General features: G+C 40.2%; 1 protein-coding gene across 2 annotated transcripts in view; it reads left to right on the top strand.

Moving 5' to 3' along the window:
- Nucleotides 1-19,677, top strand: part of STS (steroid sulfatase) — a 102,102-nt gene extending 82,425 nt beyond the window's left edge. For both annotated transcript variants that reach the window (XM_038757458.1, XM_038757459.1), the window contains one exon: nt 17,698-19,677. In XM_038757458.1, coding sequence (XP_038613386.1) covers nt 17,698-18,086 — 389 coding nt within the window. In that variant the 3' untranslated portion in view covers nt 18,087-19,677. The remainder of the gene's footprint in view (nt 1-17,697) is intronic.
- Nucleotides 19,678-20,320: the final 643 nt, after the last annotated feature.

Below are 20,320 nucleotides of genomic sequence, written 5' to 3'. Positions count from 1 at the left end.
TCGGGCTTTGGAGTCAGTGGTCATGGGTTCAAATTCCGGCTCCGCCAATTGCCAGCTGTGTGACTCTGGGCAAGTCACTTAACTTCTCTGTGTCTCAGTTCCCTCATCTGTAAAATGGGGATGAAGACTGTGAGCCCCCCCGTGGGACAACCTGATCACCTTGTAACCTCCCCAGTGCTTGGAACAGTGCTTTGCACATAGTAAGCACTTGATAAATGCCATTATTATTATTATCATTATTATGATCCCAGCAGGTGTGAAGAGTGTGAGCAGGAGAGTATGAAAAAAGGGAACTGACCATTAGGAGGGAGAGAGCTGATGGAGTATTTTTCATTCATTCATTCAATCGTATTTATTGAGCGCTTACTGTGTACAGAGCACTGTACTAAGCGCTTGGGAAGTACAAGTTGGCAACATATAGAGACGGTCCCAACCCAACAGTGGGCTCACTGGTTAGGAGTTTGACGTTGACAGAAATGGATAACCTTTGGAGAATCAGAAAGATATGTGCACAGTGATGTTAAAGAAAAATTATCGGGGCAGAAGAGTGGGTTATGAGAAGCAGCGGGGTCTAGTGATAGAGCACGGGCCTAGGAGCCAGAAGGGCATTGGTTCTAATCCCGGCTCCACCACTTGTCTGCTGTGTGACCTTGGACAAGTCACTCCCCTTTTCTGTGCCTCAGTTTCCTCATCTGTAAAATGGGGATTAAGACTGTGAGCCCAATGTGGAACAGGGACAGTAGCCAACCTGATTGAATAATTATGCTATTTGTTAAGCATTTACTATGCGACAGGCACTGTACCAAGCGCTGGGGTGGATGCAAGCAAATCGTGTTGAGCACAGTCCCCATCCCATGGGGACTTAATCTCCATTTTACAGATGAGGGAACTGAGGCCCAGAGAAGTGAAGTTGCTTGCCCAAAGTCACACAGCAGACAAGTGGCAGAGCCAGGATTAGAACCCATGACCTTTTGACTCCTAGGGAAGTGCTCTATCCACTTCTTTGCATGTGTCACCCCCAAGCACTTAAGTATAGTGCCTGGAATATAGCAAGCACTTAACAAATGCCATTATTATCATTATTATTATTATTATTAACTGGGGAGGAATCACGTTGGCAATAGGGAGACTGGTGAGGGGTCTGAAAAAGTAGTCTAGTTGGAATAGGATAGCCACTTGGGCCATAGTGGCTATCCTTAAACCGTTTTGGGATAAGCACTGCATTCATTCAACTGTAAGAAGCAGTGTGGCTCAGTGGAAAGAGCAAGGGCTTTGGAGTCAGAGGTCATGGGTTCAAATACCGGCTTCGCCGATTGTAGGCTGTGTGACTTTGGGCAAGTCACTTAACTTCTCTGTGCCTCAGTTCCCTCATTTGTAAAGTGGGGATTAAGACTGTGAGCCCCCCGTGGGACAACCTGATCACCTTGTAACCTCCCCAGCACTTAGAACAGTGCTTTGCACATAGAAAGCGCTTAATAAATGTCATCATTATTATTTATTGAGTGCTTACTGTGTGCAAAGCACTGTACTAAGTGCTTAACTGTATCAAAGCTGTGTGCCGCCTGTCTTGCTAAATATCGTGATGGGAAATCTTTTATTGCCATTTGATAAGTATGACTGCTAAGATGAGCAGATGAAACTGCCTGAGAATGCAAATGTATCTTCTCTAGTAAATTCAGGTCTCAGAAAATTTTGGGGCACCTCAGTGTTTTATGTTTCATCGTGGTCAAGTTCTGTCAATTGCTAAAGCATGTGAGGATTTTCACTGCGTTTTCTACTTTGCTTTTCACATTTTGTTGGATACTGTCTTGCCTACAGAGCAGGACTCAGTTCAAGCTTAAATTTTGATTGCCAATGAAATCCTGACCGTTTCGAGTCTCTCTGTTGCATTTTCAAAACTTAGAATGCCAAGAAGTAGGTTTGAAAAGCAGGAGAGATGAAAGAGGCAAAACATCAGTATGGCAAAGAGCAAGTCTTCAAAGATCTGCAGTATGGAATGGAGTGTTTTGGCACGTTGTTCATTTCTGGTACATCCACTCTCAGTGCTGTCCTTAGGATGAAACCAATTGACATCAGTGGGGTGGAGGAAGGAAAATATATGTTAAGGGTTAAAAGTGAGTACGGTGGAAAACGTGTCAGGGATAAAAGAAAGAAAGAAGGAGCCACTGTTCCTAAGATATGTACTTATCTGTAATTTATTTTAATGCCCATCTCACTCACCCTCTTGACTGTAACCTCCGGGTGGGCATAATCCATGTCTGCCAACTCTCTGTCTCTCGAGCACTTAGTACAGTGCTCTGCACAGAAAATGCTCAATAAATACCATTGATTGATTGATTGGATATAGAGACTGAGATGTACGATTTCTGCCTTCCCCTAATCAGAAACTTCCCCAAATTAAAATTTCTTTTTGGATGATGTATTTTAGAAAATTAGGCCTGTGGGGTGAGCACAATAAATCTTCTTCTTCATAATTAACTTGAATGCAATTACTTCAAATATAAGCAATTGTGCTTGAGGTTTTTAGTACAAGGAGATTCATAATGAACTGAGTACTTATCTTTGTCTCTCTTCAACGTGGGGCCTATAAAAGTGAACTTGGAAATGTTCTAAGTGGGTAATGGCTGTTTTTCCAAATTAGTTGGCAGCTTTAGTACTCAAACTTCTGACTCATTAAACATTTATACTAGAAAAACAACAGTGCTGGCACTGAATGTCAACTCCCCTTTGAAGGTTAAGTCATCTTGAGTTTTGAATAATGTGCCTGTCAATAATTGGTTTAATGCTCGTATATATGTCAGACAGTCGGATGGCCTAATTTAACTCTGCTCTGATATCCCTTTTCTCTGACAATAAAATGTGAGAAGCCTTAAGCGGTTTGGAAAAGCACTAGGAGTACAATTTTCTTTGAAAAACACGGACATTTAAGTGAAAGAATTTTGTGAAGAATATGTTGAGAATCTCAGCTTTAGAATTTGGGGGGCTATGAATCCATTATAAGTAAGTCAGTCAGATGGGGTGAATGTTGGGTTGTGTGATTCTATTGCAAATCACCATCTTAAAGGTCTAATTTCAAATTGAGACCCTTCAAAGGAATGACGTTTGATGTTATCATTGCTGTGTATAAGTATATGAAGTTAGCACTTAAGTATATTCCTTCATTCAGTCATATTTATTGAGCATCTACTGTGTACAGAGCACTGTACTAAGCTTTTGGGAGAGTACAATTTGCCCACAACGAGTTTATAGTCTAAAGGGACGAGCTTATCATTTAATAAAGTGTGGTGTGCGCAAAGTGTGTGTGTGTGGGTATACACATACCAACACAGTTGTCCTTCATGATCGCAGAGGTGTGGCTGAGGATAAAATTCACCTTGGAGAGTGTGTGAAAAGGCCAATGTGAGATTTACATTACCAGCTGCAGTACACGGGAAGTGTGTTGCCATGTTTGATTTTTGCAGTTCCTGTAAGGTAGTTTACCCTCCTCATTTGTCTGTCTCTATGTAATAACAACTGCTATAGCATTTTAATGCTATTCATAAAAATGTCATCATTATCCCAATAAACTCAAAACTATCCATTCCGTTTAATGGTGAAAAACCAGGAGGTTTGTTCCCAAGGCCATTCTTAAGCATCAGAGAGCTAAAACTAAAGGAGTGGGTCCAATTTTGTGTTTCCCAAAAGTTTTTATCTGCCCTATTAAAGATGATCTACCAAGGGGGAAGCAGAATAGTTTTTAATTTCTAGAATAATGAATTGAAGCCCCATGTTTACTTGCCTTGTCCCTATTGGATCATTAAATCCTTGCCAGTTAAACTGATAGTACTTTGAACGTTACATGGAAGGCAAATTTCCGACAACTGAAATTTCCTGTGAACATGTCATGTCCAGAGGCACTTCCTAGAGAAAAATGTTCTGAGTACAAGGCTATGATCTGGGTGTGATTGAGACACCCGGAAATGATTTTGTTTGGCTCATTTTTTTTTAACACAATGGAATTTTAAAGTAATCAATCAAGGGTATTTATTGAGTGCTTAATATGTGCTGAATAATAATAATAATAATAATAATGATGGAATTTAATAAGCACTTACTATGTGCAAAGCACTGTTCTAAGCACTGGGGAGGTTACAAGATGATCAGGTTGTCCCACAAGGGGCAACTTCTCTACTGTACTTAGTGCTTGAAAGAGTACAATAGTTAGAAAAGCAGCATGGCTCAATGGAAAGAGCCCGGGCTTTGGAGTCAGAGGTCATGAGTTCGAATCCCAGCTCCGCCACATGTCTGCTGTATGACCTTGGGCAAGTCACTTAACTTCTCTGAGCCTCAGTTACCTCATCTGTAAAATGGGAATGAAGCCCGTGAGTCCCACATGGGACAACTTGATCACCTTGTATCCCCCCCAGAGCTTAGAACAGTGCTTTGCACATAGTAAGCGCTTAACAAATGCTATCATTATTATTATTAGCCATGATCTCTGACAGCGAATTAAATAGGTACATTGAAATTAAGAACACCCTACTATTTTGGCTATCTATGGCAAGCCTTCTATTTTCCCAAAGCTTACAGGATAATATCTTATATTAAAAGGTATTTAAGCATTCATTCATTCATTCATATTTATTGAGCGCTTCCTGTGTGCAGAGCATTGCACTAAGCACTGGCGTAGATACAAGCTGATCGAGTTGGACACAGTCCCTGTCCCACACAGACTCAAAGTCTTAATCCCCATTTTACAGATGCTGTAACCGAGGCACAGAGAAGTTAAGTGACTAGCCCCAAGTCACCCACCAGACAAGCAGAGGAGCTGGGATGAGAACCCAGGTCCTTTCAACTCCCAGGCCCATGCTCTACCCACTAGGCCATGCTGCTTCTCTAAAAATAAATGATGATGTTTAAATGCTTACATGTAATTTTTTAGTTAAATAATAATAATTATGGTATTTGTTAAGAGGTTACTAAGTGCCAAACATTATAATTAAGTGCTGGGATAGATATGAATGAATTAGATTGGACAAAGTCCCTATCTTACATGAAGTTCACAGCTTAAGTTCAAGGAGAATGGATACTTAATCCCCATTTTACAGATGAGGAAACTGAGGTGCAGAGAAGTCAAGTGAGTTGCCCAAGGCCCCACAACAGGGAGGTGTTAGAGTTAAGATTTGATTCTTGGTTCTCTTCCTCCCAAGTGCATGCTCTCTCCTTTAGATCACACTCTTGAAAGATCACTGAATTATTGAGTCATTTTTTTCTTCAAAATGCATCTACCCAAAGGGACGTGATTCTAATAACTTAATCATAGTCATCAAGTAACCATAGTAACCAGCACTGAGGTAGAGAAGAGGTTATGGAAAATAGAAGGGAAAAATAATACTTTCTTCTTAGATGGTTACTGCAGTGAGTTGACAATAGAGCATTCATGCCTAGGTAGCCTCAGTGGTATTTAAAAATATCATAAATGGGAAATGGCAAGACTGTAAGCTCCTTGAGGGCTTGGTTCACAGAGTAGTTGCTCATGAAACAATTTCGATTGACTTAACTGCAATCTTTAAACTTATAGTGATCATTTTAAGTCTGAAATGTGAATAAAAGTGTTCATGCATTAGTGTACCTACCTATAATTTGGGTTAATAATGTCTCATCCCGTATACTGTGGAGATGCTGTGATCATTCATTCAATCATGTTCATTGAGCATTTACTGTGTGCAGAGCACTGCACTAAGCGCTTGAGAAGTACAAATCAGCAACATATAAAGATGGTCCTTACCCAACAACAGGCTCACAGTCTAGAAATAGATGATATTTGATGGGACTTTTTCAAGTTTATAACTTCTGCCTTAGCAAGGGGACTTAAGACCTCAGACCCTAGAGATCAGAAGTTTTAGGATCACTTCTAGCGGAAAGAGCAGAAATAAGAACAAACCAAGTGACAGAGGCTTTGGTTAAGCATCTGACTGTCATTTCCCATCTCTCCTATTCTCTCAAACTCCAACCCACAATAAAAAATATGGAAACATCCAAGGAAGAGAGGAGTACCTCAGAGGAAACTCTAAGGGAAAGCCCATTATGTTAGTTGTCCAGATCCCTGTTACCTTGAAAGGCAAAACCATGTTTTTGTATTAATTTATTGCAGTCACTAGCAAATACAGATTCTCTGAACCAGATGCCTGGCAAATTACTCTAATAGTTGACCTCAGTGCAATCTAATGTGTACTTTACCACCAGGCCCGGTATTTTATTGCCATTTCTGAGCCAAATTGTAAGTGCAAAAGTTGCATTTAACTACGAGTGTCACTTGAAAATCAAGGGCCAGCTGCAGCTAGAGTACAACTCAAAGCTGTGGCTCGGAAAAAGGCAGTTCAACAGAGGCAGATGAGATTACTGTAATTACCTTCTGAAGATGTTCTTCTCTTCAGGTAAAAGAAATGTTTTCAGGCCTCCTCCCTAAAGCATGATGTTAGATATAGGGTTGGCTAATAGCTGAGGTTAACATTTGAAGATCTAGTACACAATCCCTGATTGCCATCCTTTTCCTGTTCACCTTTAAAATGGCATTAACTGCTTCAGGGTACTAAAGCACGCTGAAATAACAGTAACAGTACTTATTAAGAGCTTCCTGTGTGCCCAACAGCATGTTAAGCACTGGGAAAGAATACAGGTGAGAATTAGGCTTAGAATTTGAGCTTCATGAAGGACACAGACTTCATGTCCAACCAGATTATCTTGTATCTACCCCAGTGGTTTGCACAGTGCCTGGAACATAGTCAGTGATTAATAACTACTATTAAAAAAAATGGCAAAGTTCTGAGCCTTCAAGTGGCTCACAGTCTAAGGTTATTATAAAGACAGACCCTGGAAAATGACGCCACTCCAACCTCTAATAGGCTTAGGGCAATTCCAGGTAGTAAATCTGGACAGGGACCTGGGTTCTAATCCCCACTCTGCCACTTGCTTTTTGTGTGACCTTGGGCAAGTCACTTGACTTCTGTGCCTCAGTTTCCTCAACTGTAAACTGGAGATTAAATCCTCTTTCTTCCCTCCTACTTAGACTGTGAACCCCATGAGGTACAAGGACTGTGCCCAACCTCATTAACTTGTATCTGCCCCTGAACTTAGAACAGCACTTAACACATAGTGAGCGCTCAACAAGTATAAGAATAATAATAAAAAAGGACTCCAATTTCCAGATCATCAACCAAATTTAATGAACAGTGCATGTAGAACACTGAATTGAAAAGTTTGGTAGTGTACAATAGTGGAAGAAGGCTTGATCTCTACCCTCAGGATTGTAAACTCCTAAGTGGCAGAGATCCTGTCACAGTACCTGTTCCATACAATGCTCATTATCTACGAAGAAGAGAGAACAGGTATTTTATACCCATTTTCAGATGAGGAAACTGAGAAAATGGCTAAAGAAGATCAAGAAGAAGATGTTCCAGCCTGCTCCATGGCAATCTGATTTACAAGTTAAGAATTTTACTTGCAATGTAGCACCGAATTTTGTTACTAAATTTTAATGTTGAAGGAACATGTTGTTCAGCATTTATGAATACATTTAATACATTAGAAAACCTTATCAAGAAGGTCATTATGTTCTTTGGAAGCAGACAGGATGCAAGCAGTGCTGTGGCACCAAATGTCCTTTCAGGGGAAAAAATCTACTGAAAATAACCAGTGTGGTCTATAGTGGAAAGAGCATGGTCCTGGGAGTTAGAAGACCTGGGTTCTAATTCCACCTCTGCCACTTGCATGCTGGGTGACCCTCACTCACCTTCTCTAGGTTTCCCCATCTGTAAACTGCGGATTAAATACCTGCTTTACCAATCTGTCTGCCAAGTTTTTTGTATTGAACTCTCCCAAATGCTTAGTACAGTGCTCTGCGCACAGTAAGCACTCAATAAATACCACTACTAGATTGTTCTCTCTTCCTCCTAGGCTTTGAGCCCCATTTGGATCAAGTATGGGGTACAAACAGATTAATTTATGTCTCTCAGTGCTTATTACAGGGCTTGACACATAGTAAACCCTTAACAATTATTATATTTTTATTATTGTTATTATTATTACAGAGCAACTGGGCTTGGGATGTATGAATAGTGTGAACAGGCCTTCCCTATTCAGAGTTCTCAGTGTAAGCCTTGAATCCCTCCTCCCCCTCCCCATCCCCCCCGCCTTACCTCCTTCCCCACCCCACAGCACCTGTATATATATATATATATATGTTTGTACATATTTATTACTCTATTTATTTTACTTGTACATATTTATTCTATTCATTTTATTTTGTTAATATGTTTTGTTTTGTTGTGTGTCTCCCCCTTCTAGACTGTGAGCCTGCTGTTGGGTAGGGACCATCTCTATATATTGCCAACTTGTACTTCCCAAGCGCTTAGTACAGTGCTCTGCACACAGTAAGCGCTCAATAAATACGATTGAATAAATGAATGAATGAATGCATGAATCCTCAAACTTTGATTTCCCAGAGTTGTAATGAAGGGAAAAAGGCAGGTTTCACTCAGGCATGTCTCTCCTACTGGGAATTCTGAAAATCATGTTCTCAAGAACACAGTAATGTCAGACAAAGCCCAAACAGTTCTCAAAGGCAATAGCTTACAGAAGTGGTAGGATCTTGGTAGTGAAGCCAAAAAAATTGCTCCTTAAACTGGTTACAAAAATCAGCATTGGAGAATGTGGAAAGGGCACCTGTTTCAGTGAGTGTGAGGGAAAAGAAAAAGGAGAAAAAACAAACCAGGATCAGTGAGCCCTGACGTTGATGACTTGGGGCATGAGAAGACCTGGAAATGGGAGGAACATCTAGAAGCCAGAGCCATTGGGTTTTAGAAAATATTTGTTCCTGTTGAGGACTTTTCTCCTTTTGCCTCCAACAGAATTTTGAGGTGGGGCATAATGGCCCATCTCCTGCCTTGATTACCATCCTTTCTATAGAGCCTTATTCCATAATTAATGAAAATTCATTTTCCTTGAATTGCATTTAATACTATTAGCACTGTTTTGGGTGTCAGGGGCCTTTTTTTGTTTAATGGTATTGCTTAAGTGTTTACAGCACTGTACTTAATGCTTGAGAACGAAGAGAAGTTAGTAGCCATGATACCTGATAGCTAAATTAAATAGATATTATGAAAGTAAAAACACCCTACCATTTTGCTCAACTATGATGTACCTTTCTCTTCTCCCAAATGTCGCACAATAACGTTAAGCACTTATTAAGTTCCGGACACTGTAATTATTATGCAGGCACTGGGGTAGATGCAAGCTAATCAGCTGGACAGAGTCCCTTTCCTACATGGGGCTCACAGTCTTAATCCCCATTTTAGACATGAAGGAACTGAGGCACAGAGAAGTGAAATGACTTGCCCAAGGCCACCCAGGTCTTTCTGATTCCCAGGCCTGTGCTCTATCCATGTTTTTTAACATGACACATTTCTAAATGATGCATTTTCATTCAATCAATCATATTTATTGAGAGCTTACTGTGTGCACAGTAGTATACTAAGAGATATACTACATGAGAAGCAGCGTGGCTCAGTGGAAAGAGCCCGGGCTATGGAGTCAGAGGTCATGGGTTCAAATCCTGGCTCCGCCACTTGTCAGCTGTGTGACTTTGGGCAAGTCACTTCACTTCTCTGGGCCTCAGTTCCCTCATCTGTAAAATGGGAATTAAGACTGTGAGCCCCCATGGGATAACCTGATCACCTTGTAACCTCCCCAGCGCTTAGAACAGTGCTTTGTACATAGTAAGCGCTTAATAAACACCATCATTATACTAAGAACTTAAAACAGAGTTGGTAGATGTGTTCCATGGCCACAGTAAGCTACAGGCTCACATGTGATCTTCCAAATCTATATGTGATAATATTTAGTACAATTGCCATAGCTTCATGTTTGAGTGGAAGAGTATAGCACAGAGAGAAATCTATTAGATATTATCAATTCTATAATGAAAACAATCAAGTAATAGTAGTGAACACTGTTAGATACTGAACGAAATCGTAATGACATCTTACATCTTCCTATTAACCTTCAGATGAACAAATTTCGAAAAAGGTTACAGAATGAGCATTATACTTTGTGTAATCAGTTGGAAATTTTTGAACTCTGGAGATTCTGTAATAGTAAATGAAGATGTTAGGAAGTGCTTAATAAATGTATTCATTATTATTAGTACTCTTCAAATAGTTAAGTAGATCTGGACCCTCAATATAAAGAATTTTCTAAATGCCAGTGCTGTCATAGAGGCCACTTTCTATTTCAGTAGTCATCTTTCTTTACGGATTGTCCCAGGAAAGATTTTGCTGCTGCTTATTCTCTTCTTCCTTCTCTCCTCCAGCCACCTGCCCCACCCCCCACAAAAAAAACCCACAGCCCTAAAAAAACAAAATAACTTAAGACAGAATATGGAAAAGGTCAGAACTGACACATTCAAATATTATGTGCAGAATTCAAGCTCATTCAGTGAGTCAGAAGTTGTCTATTTTGGGGATGATGAATAAATATCCAGTTTATAAAGCATTAAGTAATTAGGTGTTATTATTCACCATGTTAAATAATTAAGTGGGTTTTTTTCCCCCTAATTTTGAAAGGTGTTATCAAGCTGACAATGTAGGCTCAATGTAGAACTGAAGGGCCTAATTCAATGAGATCGTATTAAAAAGAGTAGGAATTAGTTTTTCTAAATTAATGTCTCTGTGGATGGAGTCCCTCTTTGAAAACTGCTTTGGATACTGTATCAATTCTTCACACCATCTTCACTCCATGGCAAAAAGCCTTTGTTCAGATTTGACTGTTCATATGACCCTCATTGTAACATCTGCAGATCTGTCCAGCATTCATTCAATCATATTTATCGAGTGCTTACTGTGTGCAGAGCACTGTACTAAGCATGTTACCAGGAACTCCTCCCTGCCTCCAAGAAAGTGCTTACTGATAAAAGATGTTTTCCATAATTAATTTTGCAATAGGTCAATCTCTACCCTCTGCTATTCCATCCCCCTTTTGTGCCCATCTAGTGCCTTTTTAAGTGGACCTCTCAACCAGCAATAACCATTGAATAATCTCTAACACTGGCATGATTTCTGTTTGGGGACAGAATCTGCACAGTTTGGAGAAATGATCATCTGAGTGGAAGCAAGATAACATCCAGTAACCGTATTTGTCTTCTTTTAGAAGCAGTATGGAAAGAGCACAGGCCTGAGAGTCAGAGGACCTGCTTTCTAATACCAGCTATGTCACTTGACTTCTCATTGCCTCAGTTTTCTCACCTGTAAAATGGGGATGAAATAACCTATTGTCGTTCCCCATTAGACTTGAGTGACACGGGGGACAGAGACTGTCTGATCTCATCGTATCTTCCCCATTGCTTAGTACAGTCCTCAGCATATAGTAAGTGCTTAACGAATATCGCAGTGAGCATTATTCTGCCAAATACTTTTTACCTACTTATTTCTTTTGAGGCTTTTACTCTGAAGTCTACTAATATTTACTCATCTCTGAGGATCTTAATTAATCAATTACTCAATGGTATTTATTGAGCACTTACTGTGTGCAGAGAAACTTATCAAAAACTTGGCAGAGTACGATAGAAGTAAAATATATGGCCTTGTCCTCAAGTGTCTTATAATTTAATAGGGAAGGGGTAGGGAATACCTAATTTATACTACTGACCCTGGGGAGAGGAAAACAATCTTGTTGCCGACATGGTCCCTAGCCAACAAATGGCTTTCAATCTGGGTCCGAGAGTCAGAGGACCTGGGATCTAATCCTTGTTCAGCCACTTGTCTGCTGTGTGACCTTGGGCAAGTCAGTTAACTTCTTAGTGCCTCTGTTTTCTCATATGTAAAATGGAGATGTAATTGTGGGTTTTTTTAATTTGTTGTTGTTTTTTAATGATATTCATTAAGCGTTTACTCTGCCAGGCACCGTACTAAGCGCTGGGGTAGGTACAGGCTAATCATGTTGGACACAGTCCATGTCCCAAGCGGGGCTCACAGTCAGTCCCCATTTTACAGATGAGGTACAGAGAAGTTAAGTGACTTGCCCAAGGTCACTCAACAAATGGCAGAGCTGGAATTACAACCCAGTTCCTTTTTACTCCCAGGCCCTTGTTGTTTCTACTAGGCAACACTGCATCTCAGGTGCAACATGTAGATCCTCAAAAGATAACGGATTAAAGGGAAGATAAAATTCCAGTGTCTATGAGCTACATTGGCTTAAATTATTCTTCTCTCCAAATAGAATTTCATTGGTTAGGAGACATTTGAGCCAAAGTAGGGAAACACATATAAGTTAAAGTATTTCCATAGCATATGACTGCAACACTGGCCAAAATGAGCCTTTCTAAAAATGGATATGACAGTGCAGATGTGCATTCCAATAAAAAGAGCATCTGCAATAATGGTCATCCAAATGTCATTAAAGTGGATGCAGGCAAAAGTGCTAATGTCGCAGGATTCAACCTCCACTCATCTAGGCCGGTGAACATTTCTATTTGTAGCTAGAGTTGTGCTACATTTACACTTGCACAGACATCGATCTCTGGAAATTATTTTTGGCTAAGGGTACCTTCTAGAATCCGCTGACTTTTGCAAGGCTGCAGTTCTCCGAAGGGGCAGAGACAGAGCAGAGAACAGAACCCAGTGGTCTGTAATTTCAAAGCTCCTTTGAGTGCTATTACTGCTGGTAACTACAATGGGGGGATTTAATATAAAATTCATATTTCATTATGCAGGTCCTGAAGCACTTAGAGCTCTTGGGAGAAAATGAAAATAAAACTTTGGACTACCCTGATTTGTGAGCTGTTATTAGATTTGTAAGGAGTAGAAAGGGGCAGAAAGTCTGATTGTGACAAAGAATATGAGGGAGAAACTGCTGGGTAGTAATTTGATTTCAAAATTTTACAAACTTGCTTAAGTAGGCCAGGAAAATGTTGTAGCTTCCATTCTTTTTATGAGAGACAGCAGAAATTTGTGTATTTTTTTTGCTTTCTAAGAGTTTCTTCCTTTCATGGACAAGAATTGTCTGCTTTATTTTTTCACACCTAACCCCCTTTAATTTATATCCTTCTCCCGGCCCCCAGCAGCTTTGGGAGAAAAACATGTTCTCACTAGAATCTCAGAAGTGATTTTTCTCTATCTACTCTTTCCACATCCTCCAAACTAACTAAACTTGGCCTGGCCTACACAGCACATTGACTCCACAGAAGTCTGATAATAATGGCATTTGTTAAAGCACATGATAATAATGATAATGATAATTGTGGTATTTGTTAAGTGCTTTCAATGTGCCAGGCACTCTACTAAGTGCTGGGATAGATACAAGCTAATTAAGCTGGACCTGGTTGGCAACTGAACTAGCAAACCATTTTAAAAAGAAAAATTCATTTGTTTTTAATCTTTGTCCAACTGATTACCAAGTCCACCTATATGTAATATATCTATCCACCCTGGGGTCCTTCAGTTTATTCACAGTTCGGGTTCCTGTGTCCAAATGGTTTTATGAGCAGCATATTCACCCGGAAACGTAAAATGCAATGGAGAAGATAACTTTGTGAGAAATTTTGTGAGAAATGCACCAAGTCAGATACTTTCAGGGCTCAGTTTTTTTTTCTAACAATGTGTGAGCTCCAACTACTGGAAATTCTAATTCTACTTAGTAGATACTCCTTATTCCCTCTCTTCTAACAAGAAATAATAATAAAAGAAAATAGTCCTGGCTAAGTCTTACTACATGTCAAGCTTTGTATTAAGGGCTAGGGTTGATAGAAGATTGGAGAAAGAGCATGATATAGTTCATCGAGCACAGGCCTGGAGGTCAGAAGGTCATGGGTTCTAATCCTACTTATGCCTCTCGTCTGCTGTGTGGCCTTGGGCAAGTCACTTTACTGTTCCTCAATGACCTAATCTGTAAAATGGGGATTAAGACTGTGAGTCCTATGCGGGATGGGGACTGTGTCCAACCCAATTTGCTTGTATCTACCCCAACGCTCAGTACAGTGCCTGACACATAGGAAACGCTTAACAAATACCATTACCATCATCATAAGGTTGGACACGGTCCCACATAATAATCATGGTATTTGTTAAGCACTTACTACGTGCCAAACACTGTTCTAAGCGCTAGGGTAGAGACAAGGTAATCAGGTTGGGATATTGATCCAAGAGCCTGGTCTTGGGAGTCAGAGGTCGTGTGTTCTAATCCTGGCTCTGCCACTAGTCAGCTGTGTGACTTTGGGCAAGTCGCTTAATTTCTCTGTGCCTCAGTTACCTCATCTGTAAAATGGGGATTAAGACTGTGAGCCCCACCTGGGACAACCTGATTCATTCATTCATTCATTTCATTCAATTGTATTTATTGAGTGCTTACTGTGTACAGAGCACTTGGGAAGTACAGATCAGCAACATATAGAGATGGTCCCTACCCAACCACAGGCTCACAGTCTAGAAGGGTGAGGAAACCCAGCACTTAGAACAGTGCTTGGCACATAGTAAGCACTTAACAAATACCATTATTATTGTGAAGCAGTGTGTGGAAAGAGCATGGGCTTTGGAGTCAGAGGTCATGGGTTCAAATCCTGCTCCACCACTTGTCAGCTGTGTGACTTTGGGCAAGTCACTTAACTTCTCTGTGCCTCAGTTACCTCATCTGTAAAATGGGGATGAAGACTGTGAGGCTCGCATGGGACAACCTGATCACTTTGTAACCTTCCCTGTGCTTAGAACAGTAAGCACTTAATAAATGCCATTATTATTATATAACTTGAAATGGAAGAATATCTAAAATTCTCTTTTACTTTCCCAAGTGCTTAGTGCAGTGCATTGTATTCAGTGGATGCTCAGTAAATAGTAGGAGCTGTACCAATCAATCAGTGGTATCTATTGGGTACTTACTCTGTGCAAAGCACTGTGAAGTGCTTGGGACAGTTCAATACAGTCAGTAGAATTGATCTCCGCCCTCAAGGAGCTTACAGTCTAGCAGATAGTATTTATTGAGCTCTGACTGGGTGTTATACACTACATTAAGTGCTTGGGAAGTATGAAACAGAGAATTAACATTTTCTCTGCCTATTACCCTCTAATACCATGACTATATGCCACACAAGCTAATTTGTGAAATGATTCAGGTGGAAGGATGAGCTCACATCCAAGGATCAGGTTTATGGTCTTCTTCAAAATCCAAGACTATAATAGTCATCACAAGAATTCAAGATTTCAAATGAGGGCATCGAACCAGGAGCAGTTGGGAATTTGAGTTTAAGAATAGCAGTATGCACATCATTAAAAAAGGAGTTCTAGTTCTACTAAGTAAGGAAAATTCTGTGTACCCATATTGCTACTGTGAAGGGCAGCATTACAAAGTCACGGATCCATCTTGACTTACCTTTTCACTTTGTTTCTTCAGTAGGGTGCAGAAAGGGCAAATAATTCCCATTTGCCTCATTTCTGAAATCTGAAGCATCCCAATTCTTATGAAAATCAATATTAGGAGATTTAATGGTCTCTAAGTAAATATGCCCTAAGTGCCTTTCTACGCAGTCAAGACAGCTTGCTGACACAGGATGGAGGAAACAATTGGGCTCATTACGTAATAAGTAACTCTCCTCTTTGTGACTTTCAAAAATAATGAGATTGTTCCAAAACGATACTGTGTTCCAGGAGCTAGAATCCCCTCAGGAGTTTGAAATCACTGCGACCGCTTTGACAGTGCAGTGCCAAGTCGAAAACATGTTCCACTTTTACCGAGTTTTCCGCAACAGTTAAAAAGCCTTTTCCCCTCCACTTCTCCGTCTCTGGTAACCTTCACTCGACTGACCCTAATGGGTCAGTGGAGTCTGTATGAACTAGAAATCCCCTGATTCTGTCACCTTGTCACTGACGCAAAGTAATGTGTCAGATTGTGTGAAGACATGAAGGGTGATAGAAGAAGATGTTACCAACTTTCTTTTGAGTAGCTGGTGAAGCTTATATCTGTGTTCCTAAATTTCCTTCTCTGCCTTATCTTTCCTCCAAGCCTTACTTTCTTCAACGGCAAGAGGCACTAACCTTTTGATTGAAGATCCCTTATCTCCAGTCTTATGCTGAAACTTTCGTGAGACTTGAAGCACAAGAGAGCTTCTGACAATATCCTGGCTTACTTTCTTGGGGATGTCACTCTTTCCAAAGGTCCATTTCCCATTGTTTTTGCCTAACCTTTATCAAGTCATTCAATCAAGCAATCAATGGTATTTATTGAGCACTTACTGTGTGCAGAGCACTGTACTAAGCACAGGGGGAGAGTACATTCATTGGAGTTGTAAATATGTTCCCTTCTTAAAAGGAGGTTTCAGTCTGGAGGGTGAGATAAGGGCCTTTTGGAAGAGATGGGCCTTCAATAAGGCTTTGAGGGCAGAGAGAGTAATTGTCTGTCCTTCCTCTCCCCCTCGCCCTCCTCTCCATCCCCCCCATCTTACCTCCTTCCCTTCCCCACAGCACCTGTATATATGTATATATGTCTGTACATATTTATTACTCTATTTATTTATTTATTTTACTTGTGCTTATCTATTGTATTTATTTTATTTTGTTAATATGTTTGGTTTTGTTCTCTGTCTCCCCCTTCTAGCCTGTGAGCCCACTGTTGGGTAGGGACTGTCTGTATATGTTGCCAACTTGTACTTCCCGAGCGCTTAGTACAGTGCTCTGCACACAGTAAGCGCTCAATAAATACGATTGACTGATCTCCCTCTTAGCACCCTAATCCTCCCAAAGTCCCTGCTGAGGGAGATTCGTCAGATGCCGTGCACCAGTGCTGTCTGTCTGTCTGTTGTTGTCTCCTCCAAATCCAGTGCTCTGTCAGGCCAACTCTTATAACCCTTTAATGATGATATTTGTTAAGCACTTACTATGTGCCAGACACTGTGCTAAGCGCTAGGGTCGATGCAAGCAAATCGAGTTGGACACAGTCCTTGTCTCATGTGGGGCTTATTTTACAGATGAGGGAACCGAGGCACAGAAAAGTGAAGTGACTCACCCTAGGTCACACAGCAGACAAGTGGCGGAGCCGGGATTAGAACCCATAACCTTCTGTCTCCCGTGCCCATGCCTGAAGCTCAGTCCCCCACCATTATCAAATTTTATTAATCTTGGGAAGCAGCATGGTGTAGTGGGAGTCTGGGAGTCAGAAGGACCTGGGTTCTAATCCCAGGTCTGCTACTTGTCTGCTGTGTGACCTTGGGCAATCCACTTCACTTCTCTGTGCCTCAGCTACCTCATCAGTAAAATGCGGATTGAGGCTGTGAGCCCCTGTGGGACAGGGACTGTGTCCAACTTGATTTGCTTGTATCCGTCCCAGTGCTTAATACAAAGCACAAGCACAAAGGTTTAAAATGATGTAGTTCTGCCTGACTCCAGTGACACAAAGCGGAGTCACACAATTTTGTATTGCTAATTTTGTGTTACTTGATTGTACTATCATGGAGAAGTGGTGGGGAATTGATTAAGTTCTCATGATGCCAAATTTTGATAAAGACAGTCCTAAATTTTTTTGTGTAAGCTTTTTTCACTTGCTGATGGGGTGATTACGAGACTAAGTATGTTGATTCAAAACAAGGTATAATAGCATGGTTAACTGAACTTTAGCATTTAAATGAATTCTTTTTGTACATCTCAAACACAGTGGTTTTGTTTTGGTTTTTGTAAATTGCAGGTACTTCTATATGGAAAGTGTTTTTCTTCACACCCAAGTTCAACCCAAAAGGTTCAAATGGCTGCTTTAAGACTCACGTGTGCTTCTGCCATGGACATTTCATCAGTCACCACAACCCACCACTGCTCTTTGATCTCTCCAAAGATCCAAGGGAGAAGACTCCATTAACACCAAAGACCGAACCTCATTTTCATGAGATTCTTAAAGTCATCCAAGAAGCAGTAGACAGCCACACAAAAACACTGCAAAAAGTTCCCAATCAATTGTCCTGGGGAAACATTCTCTGGAAACCTTGGCTTCAAGTCTGTTGCTCCTCCTCTTACCTTTCCTGTCACTGTGATCAGGAATTCAAAGGCAATGTCAGCTCCCTGAAGCAGCTTGGCCAGTAAATAGATAGACACTTCCTTCTGAATAATTTCCCTTTACCAAACAATTCTAAGCTGCATTTAATTGTACTAAATTATCACAATTCCCAAAATATGACAATAAGGCAGAACTATAAAGAAAGCATGTTAGCCGAATCAAAATGGAGTTGAGCATCTTTATAACATACAAACATAAATACCTTATAGCTACATAGTGGAAGGTACCTCACTGCAGACATTGAAATAATTCTAGAATAATGAACACTGATTAATGGATCGCAGTGTGATAGCACCGTATCCAAGTACAAAAAAATGACCCTTATCACAAGGAGCTAAATAAGCGTGACCCTTGCAAGCGTGGAATTAAGAATCTAAAATCAAGTTTAAAAGTGGTTCGTAGTTTGGAGAATGGAAGATCCGATCCATAATGTTTATAAGAGCCCACAGAATTCCAACCCAAACCAGAGTGCTTGCCACTATAGATTCACTGTGAAGGAAACACAATGACATGGGGTTCAACATTAACCTAAAAGTCAATTCAAACTCTGTATAGGGCTTTAACCCGGTGGCAGGAATGTTCTAGAGTGTGTCCTTCTTGCTCACTCCATCCATGGAGTTTTGTTGTCTTAGTTCTATCTCCAAAGCCCAGAAATTTCCATTCCCAATATTTCTTCTCTTTCCCTTTTCTCTGCCTCACCCAGCTTGAGAGCATAGATTTATCTGCAACTGAATTTCCTCCTAGATTCTCTGTAGCCAATTCCAGTGAGTTGCGGTACCACCTTTATTTCTTTCTACCTTCATTTGCCTCTTGTGATACAGTGGATCTACACACAGACCTCACTGAGCACTGAGAGAAATGGAGGTGATAAACGGACAGCCTGAGATGGTTTGAAGAGCAGGGTAAGGCGGTGAAGAGATCACCCAGAAAAGTCATCATTTCACTAGTTTCCTATTGTTCTTCTGACTAATCCCAAGATGAGAGGATAGCTGGCCACCTCCGTTTCCTCCTGTGATGCAAGGATAATGTTTGCGAACCCTACCTCTGTAGGGGATGAGGTGTTAACTTCTTTATGCTTTCCATTCAAAAACTAATACTGATTACTTCAAGAAATGTCTTAAATTAGAAGCTTAAGCCATAGGTGCAATGTTATTACTTGACTTTTTTTTGCTAATATTAGGGAGATCTTAGTGATCCAATATCACATTGAATTAAATAATTATATTCGCAAGTTACTGGCTGATATTGTCGCAAAAGTGGAATTTTTACATGAATTATGAATATGAAGCAAGGTTTTGAGTTGGTATTTTACAGTCGACTGTATGTGTAGATACCTAGAAAGCATTATAGGATTTAGGGAGTCCATATCAAAGGATTAAATTGCTTATTGAGCCATTATTGCTTACTATATAAATATGCTTGATTATAGAGGCAACTTGATTAGAAAGCTCTAAATGTCAACTTTAAAAAGAAGCAGGAGCCCTGTATAACCAACAGTAAATCATTTTGCTCAATGTACCATACCAATTTGGAGTTTCCAAGTGTTCACCTTAAATGATTAACTATTACTGTTATGATTTTACTTTGAAAGTCGTTTTAATATAATAACTATAAGCACGCTGGGCTTGGAATGATTTACCAATTTGATACTTGGTCTGCTAAGATTGACAGGAAATTTCAAATACTTATGTCAAGGAAAGATCAAGGATTCTTCCATAAAGAATGGATTTTGCTATACTGCTTGGTGACTTAAGGAGTTGTGAGTTTTGAAATTGTATTCATTTTACCATTTATCCTCAAACAAATTTTTCCTTAGTAGCTCCTAATCGTAAAGGATTTTTACATTGTTGAATGCAGCTAAATGTACATCCATTGTACCTCCATGTACACAAGGGATTTTACAGAAAATGAAACATAATACAATATACACTTACAGGGTTAAGTTTCAGGAGGAAATAGTTCAGGAAAGTCCAACTTGCATAATGAGTACATGCAAGGAAAGGACTTGATATTTAGCAATCAATCATCAGTAGTATTTATTGAGCGCTTACTGTGTGCAATTATAAGGATATTGTCTTTGGGAGAAAATAGTTACAAATAAGATTCTCTTCAAAAGAGACATCAGTCAAATAGAAAGTACTCCAGCTGGAGTGTGTAAATGTGAAGGAGATAAAATATAGAAACATTTCCTATGCAACTAAAGATGGTTCATTGCATGAGCATCTTGTGCAGTGCTTTTCCCACCTGAGATCAAATTGAG

The sequence above is a fragment of the Tachyglossus aculeatus genome, chromosome 15 (assembly GCF_015852505.1).
Source record: "Tachyglossus aculeatus isolate mTacAcu1 chromosome 15, mTacAcu1.pri, whole genome shotgun sequence".
NCBI classification, from domain to species: Eukaryota; Metazoa; Chordata; class Mammalia; order Monotremata; family Tachyglossidae; genus Tachyglossus; species Tachyglossus aculeatus.
This window is presented reverse-complemented; position numbering and strand designations above follow the sequence as displayed.